Source organism: Myotis daubentonii, chromosome 3 (assembly GCF_963259705.1).
Source record: "Myotis daubentonii chromosome 3, mMyoDau2.1, whole genome shotgun sequence".
Taxonomy (NCBI): Eukaryota; Metazoa; Chordata; class Mammalia; order Chiroptera; family Vespertilionidae; genus Myotis; species Myotis daubentonii.
Genome location: NC_081842.1, coordinates 122299957 through 122312317, shown reverse-complemented (window position 1 = coordinate 122312317; position 12361 = coordinate 122299957). Strand labels below are relative to the sequence as shown.

Sequence of the window (12361 nt, the reverse complement as noted above, 5' to 3'; positions counted from 1 at the left end):
TAGGGATCAGTATTAATGGTTTCACCTGGTTTTAGAAGCTCATAATACTTCCTGATCCCACCAAACTCAGAGCATTGTCTTCTTTGTGAAGCGATTTGGCCTTGCAGTCGATGTTGATGGTTGACCTGGATCAACCCATGATTTTGTGTGTTTGGGATTCTCAAAATAAATCCACTTTTCATCACCAGTCACAATTCAATGCAAAAAAGACTTTGTTTCGTGCCATTGAAGCAACATTTTACTGATGACTTTTCCATTTCCCATTTGTCTTTCGTTCAGTTGATGTGGCACCCATTTTCCTTCCTTTAAAATCTTTCCCACTGCTTGTAAACGATCGAAAATTGTTTGCTGAGCAACATTTAATCTTTCTGCAAGTTGTTTTTGAGTTTGACACTCATCTTCGTCCAATAATGATTGTAATTGTTGGTCTTTAAACTTTTTCGGTTGACCTGCACATTCTTTGTCTTTCACATCGAAATCATCACTTTTAAAGCATTTAAACCAGCGTTCACAAGTATCTTGAGATGGAGCATGTTCACCATAAACTTCCCAAAGTATACGATAACTTTTTCTTCAAAATAAAGTAATGAATTAAAACTTCCCGCAAATGCTCTTTTTTTGGCATGAAATTCGACATTTTTAAGCGTAAAAATATGATAACACCTTCAGCAAATTTGACATGTGAAGTTTTGAAGCTTGCTGTCAATACAACAAAATAGCATCCATGTCAAATCGCATATATATCAACATATGTGTGACTTCATCTATTGAAAAAAATCTGCATTATTAACCAGTACACCTGGTAATATGCTAATTAGACCGGACAGCCAAACGACCTTCTGGACATCATTCCGGACATCCTTTAGAACATTGCTGCAGTGGCCGGGCGAGGCACAGGCGGTTAAGGGCGATCAGGCTGGCAGGGGAGCATTTAGGGGCAATCGGGCAGGCCGGCAGGCGAGCAGTTAGGACAGGGGTGGGCAAACTTTTTGACTCGAGGGCCACAATGGGTTCTTAAACTGGACCGGAGGGCCGGAACAAAAGCATGGATGGAGTGTTTGTGTGAACTAGTATAAATTCAAAGTAAACATCATTACATAAAAGGGTATGTTCTTTTTTTTTTTTTTTTTTTTTTTTTTTTTAGTTTTATTCATTTCAAATGGGTCGGATCCAGCCCACGGGCAGTAGTTTGCCCACGGCTGAGTTAGGAGCTAGTGGTCCAGGATTTCGAGAGGAATCACCCCTAACCACTCTGCTTGCCTGTCTGATTGCCCCTAACTGCTCGCCTGCCTGCCTGCCTGATCACCCCTAACCCCTTTTGCCGCCTGCCTGATCATCCCTCACTGCTCGCCTACCTGCCTTATTGCCCCTAACCGCCTCTGCCTCGGCCCCCACTGCCACAGCTTTGTTCAGAAGGACGTCCGGAATGACATCCGGAAGGTCGTTCGGCTCTTCGGTCTAATTAGCATATTACGCTCTTATTATCTATACTAACAAAGAGCTAATATGCTAATGGTCAATATGTCATAGCGGCTAACGACCAGGTCTTTAGCATATTAGCTGGGGCATTGCTCCAGAGACAGAGCGGAAGTGGGGAGGCACCCAGAGGAGGCAGGACCTTCCCATACTGGGGAGGGCAGGGGTGAGAGCCCATATACCCCCCCTCACCAGTCCTTCGCCACCCACCGCTCACATTCTGAGTGCCCCGTGGCCCACCTGCCAGGGGAAGGAGCACAGTGCAACAGGCAGGAGGCTTCCATGCTCTCCTCCAGCACCATGATGGAGCGGAGCTGCCGTGTTGCTCCGGGGACTGGGCGGAAGTGGGGAGGCACCCAGAGAAGGTGGGACCAGCCCAAGGTGACTAGAGGGACTGAGGGCGGGGCTTGAAGTGGCCAGAGAAGGCCAGGGGGTCTGGGGGCTGGGCCAGGCGCACTGGAGCTCTGTGTGGACCGGTTCGGGTATAAAGGCAGGGCTGCAAGTGGGTGGGCCGGGCTGGGCCACACCATGATTTTCGAATCACATGCTGGGCTCCTAGTTATAGATAAAATTATTTTTAACTAGAGGCCCAGTGCACGAATACTGTGCACGGGTAGGGACCCTAGCGGCTGCCATCTGCCGGCCAGGGCCTCCATTCCCCCAGCTGGTGGCAGGCACCTTCCCCCGGCTGCCTGCTGCCACTGCAGGTCTGGGCCTCCCTTCCCCTGGCTGCCTGCCACCAACACTGGCCAGGGCAGGGCCAAATAGGGGGAGGGGCTGCAGGCGGATGGCCGGCCGGCCCCACCCCATGGTCGAACCCCCAGTTGAGGGAACAATTTGCATATTAGGCTTTTATTATATAGGCTATTCAAATAGATTAGAATCTACGAGCTCATGTCACTGAAACTTCTTATTTTTTAACTTAGACTTTTATATATTGTCTGGAACAATTGAGCACCAAGCCTGATGCAGATGTAGATACTGCACAGTAAGTAAAACTAAAATTAATCTCATTCATGCATTTAGGAGGATTGAAAATACAGACTGATGTTATATATTTGGTCTTTTATCACATACTAAGATTTCCAATAAGAGAGATAAATTATTATAAGAAATTTATAATTTTCTATATTTGACCTATGTTTTTTCCATAGTTTCTTTATCTTCTGAACTCATCATTACTAGAGAAATGTTGAGTAAACTGAGCACATGATCAGCTCAGTAATTATCCAAACGAAGTTTTATAAATAATAAAGTAGAGAATTAAAGTATATAAATTATTCATTAACGTTTATAATTCTGGTGGAGAGGATTTCACTAATACTCTTGTTAAAGACTAATTATTTTAGTGAGATTAATTCTGGGTCAGGCTTAGTTATTTGGACTGCAAAAGACAGATCTTGATTCTTGATATTTATAAATCCATGAGATAATGCTTTCATTTTTTAAATATTTTTCAGATGGTTCTATAGGATTTTTTTTAAATCTAGTTTTTCTGAATGACATTGCCATGTGTAACTTTTGTGCACCTAAGATTTATGCTCTGACACACATAATACTGAAATAAATGCCTGTTAAATTCATAATAAAAGATTAAGAATTTTTTTCGTTTTTCTGTTTCCTGGTATTGGGTTTTGCCTCTCAGTATAGAAACTGTCACCTCTCTGAGACATAATAAATATTTAATTCTTCTAGTTTTCCTTTAATTTTACATATCTGTTCACTTGTGAGCTGTTAACTAATTCCCTAACTCAACTCAGTTATAAATGGTTGACTATGAAGGTGAGCTTGAAAAAGCCTTGTGGAGATTCTGATAGTCACGGTCATTTCAATTATGTAAGTCTATACCTAAAAATTAAATTATGAGTTATTTTCTCCCTTGGTCATTTGTTTTTAAATTTAATTAAGTCAGGATTAGGAAACTCAAAATTATATGGCCCTTGTTAGTAGATAGTTTTTAGTGTCTAATTTGAGCTATTGATTGTTAAATATTAGAAACTTACAGAAAGTTATTTGATTTTTTTTCACCAAAGGATCAATTTTTTAAATTAAAGTACAGTTGATATACAATTAGTTTCAGGTGTTAGAACATAGTGATTCAGTACTTATATGCCTTATGAAGTGATCTCCACAATAATCCTAGTAACCACCTGTTACATACAAAGTTATATTATTCACTATATTCCCTTAGCTGTACATTACATTCCTGTGACTTATTTATTGTATAACTAGAAGTTTGTACTTCTTGGTCCCCTTCACCTTTTTTAATCTTCCCTCACCACCCTCCCCTCCGACATCAATCAGCTTGTTCTCTGTATCTATGAGTGTGTTTTATTTGTTCATTTGATTTGCTTTTTTACATCCCACACATAAAGAAAATCATATAGTATTTGTCTTTCTCTGTCTGACTTATTTCACTTAGTATAGTACCTCCTACATCTATACATGTTGCAAATGGCAAGATTTCACTGTTTTAAATGGCCGAGTAATATTAATATTCCTATGTCTGTGTGTGTGTGTGTGTGTGTGTGTGTGTGTGTGTGTGTGTGAGAGAGAGAGAGAGAGAGAGAGAGATAGCATCTTTATCCATTCATGCAGCTATAGATATCTATAGGTTGCTTCTATTTCTTGGCTATTGTAAATAATGCTGCAATGAACATAGGGTAGGGTACGTATGTATTCTGAAATAGTGATTTTGAAGTATTTACTTGTTTTATTAATACTCATGAGTGGAAGTTTGGGTAGTATGGTTGTTTTATTTTTAATTTTTTAAATATATTTTATTGATTTTTTACAGAGAGGAAGGGAGAGAGATAGAGAGTTAGAAACATCGATGAGAGAGAAACATCGATCAGCTGCCTCCTGCACACCTCCTACTGGGGATGTGCCCACAACCAAGGTACATGCCCTTGACCGGAACTGAACCTGGGACCTTTCAGTCCACAGACCAGCGCTCTATCCACTGAGCCACACTGGTTAGGGCTATTTTTAATTTTTTAAGGAACTGCCATACTGTTTTCTATAGTGGCTGCATCAGTTTATAATCCCACCAATAGTACATGAGGGTTCTCTTTTCTTCACAATGCAAATATTGGTGTGCTTGATGTTGTCCTAGAGATACATTAAACTTTTTTCTCTTTGCTCTTCTGATTAGTTGATGTTTTACTACTTTGTCTTTCAAATCTATGATTTTTTCTTTTGTAGCAGCTAACCTGCTGTTGATTCCCTATAGTATATATTTTTCCTTTTAGTTATTATATTCTTAGTTCCGGTTGTATGTTTTTCCCCTGGTCTCTTTGTCGAACTTTTCACTCAGTTCATTCATTCTTCAACCAGATTCATTGAGCATTTCTATAGCCATTATTTTGAAATATTTATTTGCTAGACTGCTTAATCACCATTTCATTTAGGTTTTTTAACTGGGATTTTGTCCTTTTTTTGTTTAGAACACATTTCTCCATCTCCTCATTTTGCCTGTCTCCCTGTGTTTATTTCTGTGTATTAGTTGTAGTTTTGTTGTATCCATGGGAGGAGGTGAGCTCAGAATCTACCTACTCTGCCATCTCAATTCCCACTGTGCAGAGAACCGACCAAAAGATTTTAAAGCCAAATTAACATAAGGTTCACTTTTTTATTTTTTTTGAGGTATAGTTGACATATAACATTATATTAGCTTTTTTAATTTTGGGGCTTTGATTGTAACTGTTCTCTTTCTTGCTTTTATATTCAGTCTTTCCATTGATGTTTCTTCTCCTGATTTGTTTGGAAGTATTCATGAAGACTTCAGTTTAACTTCTGTAAGTGAGATGATAAGTAATTAAGATGATAAATAGAGGGTGAAACATGTCATTTAAAAACTATGTAGCTGGACCAGAGTGGCTCAGTTGGTTGAGCATCATCCTGTGCACTGATGGTTCATTTCCTGGTCAGGGCACATACTTGGGTTGCGGGTTTGATCCGTGGTTGGAGCATGTATAGAAGGTATCCAATAGATGTTCTCTCCCCTCCCCTCCCCTCCCCTTCCCAAGCATGTCCGTGGGTGAGGATTTAAAAAACAACAACAAAACAACTAATATTTAATGGCTATTTCATAAATCTATCTAAATTACCTACTACATTAGTGCTGTAGCATTGTGTTTTATTTTGTGAAAATGTTAAAAAATATAGAATTTTATATATATTCTACACTTAAAATGTTTTTAGCTCAAGTTGCAACTTAACTAGTTCCTTCTACTCTCCACATTTTGCATGTTCTTGTGTGAACTACGTGTCCTAGTAGGTCCCTGGTGCTTGAAAGTTGGAGAGGAGACAGAGGACAGATGCCTGTTCCCTGCACATGTTTTCTTTTTAACCAGAGAGACTCTGCTTTTCTCTATTTTATTTCTGTCAGTTCTATAATAGCATTTTATTTGAACACAAAATTCCATGGCAAAACCAAAATATGTGTGTGTGTGTGTGTGTGTAATATATATATATATATATATATATATATATATATATATATATATATATATATATATATAATCTCCTAATTGGTTAGATTAGAGGGGAGTGGGGAAACACTAAGGGTAAAACTTTAGATCACTCAAATAGTTTTTCCATTTGAGGAGAAGAACCATTTTTCTTCAACTACAGAGAGCTAATTACTATGGGTATGATGAACTCCTAGATAAGGCTAATATTCGGAAGGAAGATGATGGATAAGGCAACTAAGAATTGAATTTATTACTGGGAGTCCAGATGAGAATTTCAAAGAGTGCAGCATGTTTAGAGTGGCTGGTAAGACATATTTACTTTATTTCATGTGCTTTATGTACAAGGACCACATAAGAGTAACACCAAGTGTAGGGTGATAGGGAATATGGCCTCCCAGCCTTACCTGCACACCTTTCCAGAGCTGTTCATTGCTCTCTTTCTGATTTTTACTTGTCATTTAAACACGAGTGTGGGAGGAGCTTACATGCCATAATCCTCTTTACCTTGTTCTGTACTCGATTTCCCACGTATAGATTATGAGGGCTATTAACAGTGTTTCATTTGCTTGAAGGTACCTTAATAATTCCTGGTCTTTTAATTATATTTGTTGATGACCAAAAAAGGCATTGACTAGACTACACTCCACCAGAAATAGAGAGGAACATATTAAATAAACATTTTTAAATTTAGAAAGTTTTTAAAAATTTGAGGGGCCCAAATGAAATTATTGGGAGATATAACTTGTGCTTGGCAATTGAGTTTAAAGAGGGGAGGGTGGAGGTAAGAGGGAGAGAGATCAACCAAAGGACTTGTATGCATGCATATAAGCTTAACCAATGGGCACAGACACCAGGGGAGTGAGGACATGAGTGTGGGGGCGGGGGGTCAATGGAGGGGTAAGGACACATATGTAATTACCTTAATCAATAAAGAAAAAACAAACCAAAAAAACACACAAAATAATATGGAAAAAAAGTTTATTCTGTGGTTTGTATACCTCAAAGGACAGAGGCCTATTTCCATGTTTATCATATTGACTTTAACATAAGTTATTCTGATTACATATGAAATAGGAAACAAATATGGGTGAGCACTTTTCCTGGAAAGTGATTTTTGTCTTCATTTTTAGTCAAGAGATCTTAAACTAAGGCCCTAAATTAGTCACATTTGTCCAGATAATGCTCTTATAAGTGAGGGAGCACCGGGAAAGTGCTCTCTGTGAGCCTCAATAGCAGTGACAAATACCATTCCTGGAATTTTATTTACAAAAATAGTTCTTCTGAACAGTAAAAGTTGGTTTATTTATCAGCATTGGGGTCTGTAATTTTGATTAGAAATGACTTTGAACAGCTACAACTCTGGAGAGTATAGAATATAGGGCTCTAGTCCTCTCTATTACTGACACTGCAGGAGTCACTGTGTGCCTTCACTCCCCAAAAGAGGGAGACTGTCGTACATAAATTCTATGAAGTTCCACGTTTTTAAAAGAGCCCTCATATGGATTGTATTATAATTTTCTTATAAACTATTTTCTAAGCGTTTCCACAGTTTTTGTAATAGCTTAAAAATAGCCATTTTTAGCTTCTTGTGCACAAAATGTTAAGTAGAATAACTAATAACATGAATCCCTTTTATTTGAACTACAGCTGATTCTACTTTAGTTAACTGTTTTCCATCAGCCTATTTCTCTTTATAGCTGTTAAATTTCAAAGGGAACATTATTTGAATCTGTATTATATAATAATGAGCAATGAAAATTATAGAATTGTATTAATGTTTCTCTCTGTGTTAATATTGGGAAAGAAGGAGTCAAGGAAACTGAAATGTTGAATATTATCAATATTCAAGAGATTATAATTAAGTTTAATGGTAACTGTTAGTCTTTAAATTTGTTAATATAAATGTAATTTTATAAAAATTTGTTTTACTCTTAGGAACAACAACTTTTGATAGTCCTAAGTAATTGCTGCTACCTACAATGTCACACCTTCCTAAATATAGCAGAACATTTTGAAAAGCACAACTTTCAAGGAATAGAAAAAATAACACAGGTAAGTGAATTATGTTAAATGGACAAGTTGGTTTTTTTATCAATTTCCAAACTACTTTCTCAGCACCCTCTTTCTTTTGCTTTCCTATCCTTTTCCCTCTTCTTGCCCTCCCCTCCCATATTCCTTCCCTGTTTTCATCCCACCCTGTTTTTTGAATGACTCTTGTCCTTCTCATAACTCACCTTGAATAATTAATTTAATACTCTCTTCTTTCCTCTAGAGCAAAGTTTTCTCAAGGTTAGAGCTGATTTACTACCCACCTAAGTTATTCAAAAGTAAGAGGGAAAAATAATGACACAAAGGCATAAAACCCAAATCTTTAAGAATCATCTCAAATTTTGGCTCCTTTTAAAGCTTTTACTCATAGCCAACAGCAGACTCCCTGAGCCTGCAGAAAAAAATAAATCTCTTCCTGCTTATTCACACTTTTTTCTCTCTCCCTCTCCATGTGTCTAAAATGATCCTTTTGCTTTACTACTTAAGCAGGCACACAGGTGCTTGAGCATGGACACAAATGCACACACACACACACACACACACGAGACTGGATTACAAGAGCTGTAGGATGCTTAATATCTTGCTTAATATCTTAACTGAAAAACACATAGTCTCCATTCTCTACTCAATGGATATAGCAAGGCTGCACAAAAAATGAGTTCTGTATCAATGGAGTAGGTTTTTTAAAAGTTATATTTTGTTGTTTATATGTTTTCAAGTAACCAGAAAAGGAAAAAAATGAAGTAACCTTGTTACTAAAGGTTAGTTGGTTCCTGGGCAAAAGTTTATCAGATTTCTAAGTAAAACTAAGCTAGAACCACTTTTTAATGTCAGTACAGTTTTCTCGGTGCAAAGAATAAGAAAGATAATGATCTTGTTAATCTTATAATCAAAATGTACTCTCGATGGATCACATACTTTTTGCAAAATGATGGTTCCAGTTCATGAGCTCAATTGGGATTTTTTTTTTCAAAGAATGAGAATATCAAAGTGGGTGGCTCTGTCTTGTTTTCCTGTCTTTTCGTAAAAATTAATCATTCTGATGAGAAATGTTGTGACTTAGGCTGTGGGGTCAAAAGTCGAGTTTATTTCCTTAAGTTTTTGTGTTGAGTACTATGAGGTGTTCTCTTGCAGAGAACACTTTGTTTTTATGCAGTAACAATAATGACATCAGTATATTTATTGGAGAATTTTTAATCATTTAAAAATACATGAAATGATTAGGAATTTCAGTAAGTTTGGTTTTCTTTAGTTTTTTAAAAAGTTATAAATCGGAACTATCTATTGTTTCAGTTTATATATTTAGGAAGTAAAATGAAAGTGACATATAAATAGACTTTGTCCAGATCATTTTGAGACCAAGGTAATATGAAGGGTTTGTAAGGGCAGCTTAGAATAAATGGTAGGCTATTTTTCACATTGAGAATTTGAAAATTTTAATTGACCAGTGATATTTTGAAATTATTCAGTTGTATAAATAGTAAAGTAGATTTAGATTATAACATTTGTGTTAATTTTGTTTGTTAATGAGTAAATTCATTAATTACATGATACCAACCAAGTAAAATATATTTTTGCATTAAGGGGAAAAGGTTGCCAACTGCTATTGTTTTTCATAGTCTGTTTTCAAAAGACAGCTAATCTAGGGGTAAGATTCCTGAGAAATCAAGGGGGCACGTAGACCGCATGAATAACTTAGTATCTATCCTTTTGCCCTGTTTCTGCTCTTAGAGATAATGGTTCACTGAGGGCTTCTCACTTAGTGTCACCAGACACTAGACATTCTCTCAGATCTCCTTCCAGGGATGAACTGGTGGTTTGTCAAGGGTTCATCTGAGCATATTTTCTCCTGCTTCCCTATTGGTTCTTCTACCAATAGAAGGAGGAAAAGTAATAGTTGTTAATTCCCTAAATCTTGTTCCCTGTCTTCAAAAGTAGAAAGAATTTTAATATTGAGATAGTACAGAAATAACTGTGCTTTTTAGGAGTTTATTAAATAGTGACCAATGATCATTTAAAGCTGGAATGGTTTCATATATACAATTTGCAAATAACCCTGTGAAGTAATTAAGGTATTATTAACTCAGGTTTTTTTTTCATACAAAAGCTGCTAGGCGAAGATAATGATTTGACCTATTTAATAAGTAGCAGAGTAAAGCAGGACTTAACATTAAGTTTTCTCATTCTAAATCCAGAATGCTTTCTGGCCCAGAACCATATATCTTAAAATAAAGAACAAAATTGTTCCCTGGAAATACACCAAAGGAATAGGAAGATGTGGTAACTATAATTATATAATTCCAAGGAATCTTTTTTACATATATAAAATGCTATTTTAACCTATCTTAGTCTTTAAAAAGCAAATGTCCAATTTACAGTATGATAATTGCAGATTTTCAGTTTACTCAGAACTGTAGTCATTAAACAAGTCTGTCATTAAATTCTTTTTTTAATTTAATTTTATTGATTCTTTTACAGAGAGGAAGGGAGAGGGTTAGAGAGTTAGAAACATCGATGAGAGAGAAACATCGATCAGCTGCCTCCTGCACACCTCTTACTGGGGATGTGCCTGCAACCAAGGTACATGCCCTTGACCGGAATCGAAACTGGGACCTTTCAGTCTGCAGGCTGACACTCTATCCACTGAGCCAAACCATTTAGGGCTGTCATTAAATTCTTGATTGAGGTTTTACTACTACATGGGGGTTGAGAGAGGGCAGTTTTGGGGTTTTTTTTTAGTATATCCAGGGAAGATTCTATACCAACAGCAATCAATTTTAAAGATTTTGTGTCCCTTGAACCATATGTGCTATATTTTATGTATTTAAGTATGTTTAGCTTAATTGTATATAGTCCTTAAATTTTGCATCAAACCTTTTGAATTCACAGAAGTGAATGATTATGGCTTGTGACCTCACTTTATTTATTTCCCCCATCTCTTAATAATATAAATTAGCTAAATTTTGTTTAGAAGCTATTTTAATAAAATAAGTTAGTTGCAAATTAATCCTTTTGGGAGTTTAAGATCTTATGGACAGGAATTATAAATTGGGAGATGAATGCCATGAGGAGCACTGAAATGTGGGAAGGAGAACAATATAATCAGATCTGTATTTCTGAAAGCCCCATCCTGAAAACACCACAGATAGAATTTAGAGATTAAGCTAAGAATTTGGGAGGGATCCTACAATAGCACAGTAGTGGAAAAGGATTGAGTTTAAACAGAAGAGCAACATAGATAGGTTGATGTTTGAACTGTTTTAATCTTTCTCTCATGGCATTCATCACCCCTACTCCAATCCCCTTTCATCTAGTCACTCATCTTTCCTTGATCATTTCATGCAGTATGTCTTCTCATTAATTTACTGAACATTAGCTTACCAGGCTCTATTTTAAGAACACTTACGTATAGTTTGTTTTACTATCTATCAGGAATGCCTTTTCCTCAGTCTTGACATGACAAAATCTTGATCCTTCAAAGCCCCACTCAGATACAAAGTCTCATCCTGTAAAGAGCCTCTTATGACCTCTTCTTATCTGTTTTTCCAAGGTACAAAGTGAATCAAATCGTCTTCTTCTGATGATGTTTTATTCACACCCCTGGAACAGCATTTTAACACATGACATTATGATTAGTTTAATATTGGTATACTTTCTATTAAATTTATCTGTATTGTTGAAAGTAGTCCCCCTTTTCTTCACCATTAACCCTCTCCACACCCACCCCTCCCAGGTCTTTACCACACTATTGTCTGTGTCCATGGGCTGTGCATATCTACACTAATAAAAGAGAAAGATGCAAATTGATCATATCTTCACAACGCCCACCAGCCAATCAGGAGTGAGTATGCAAATTAACCCAACAAAGCTGGTGGGTTAATTTGCATACACAGGCACTGCGTGGCCAGGGCCAGGGGGGCGGGGGATGCTTGCGTCATCGCCATGGCTATGATACAGGCATTATGCACCGCCCCAGCCACTCTGGGCCTCTGGGCAGCGTGGAAAGGTGGAAAGGCGGCTCTGGGCTGGAGCAATGGCAGTGTCGGCAGCCAGGAGAAGGAAGGCCCATTCTTTTTTTTTTTTTTTTTTTTTTATATTGCATTGATTTTTACAGAGAGGAAAGGAGAGGAATAGAGAGTTAGAAACATCGATGAGAGAGAAACATCGATCAACTGCCTCCTCCATACCCCCTACTGGGGATGTGTCCACAACCAAGGTACATGCCCTTGACTGGAATCGAACCTGGGACCCTTCAGTCTGCAGGCCGACGCTCTATCCACTGAGCCAAACCGATTAGGGCAGGAATGCCCATTCTTGCATGAATCTTTGTACATTGGTCCTCTAGTTTATAATAATAAAAG

The 12361-nt window shown here is 37.4% G+C and overlaps 1 protein-coding gene across 6 annotated transcripts in view; it reads left to right on the top strand.

The window, feature by feature from the left end:
• EXOC2 (exocyst complex component 2) overlaps positions 1–12361 on the top strand; it is a 272621-nt gene that overhangs the window by 195382 nt on the left and 64878 nt on the right. For all 6 annotated transcript variants that reach the window (XR_009451902.1, XR_009451901.1, XM_059688403.1 and 3 more), the window contains exons 20-22: positions 2403–2464; positions 5207–5273; positions 7887–8003. Coding sequence is in view for 4 of the 6 variants with exons in the window: in XM_059688403.1 (XP_059544386.1) it covers positions 2403–2464; positions 5207–5273; positions 7887–8003 (246 nt within the window). In the remaining 2 variants the exon portion in view is untranslated. The remainder of the gene's footprint in view (positions 1–2402; positions 2465–5206; positions 5274–7886; positions 8004–12361) is intronic.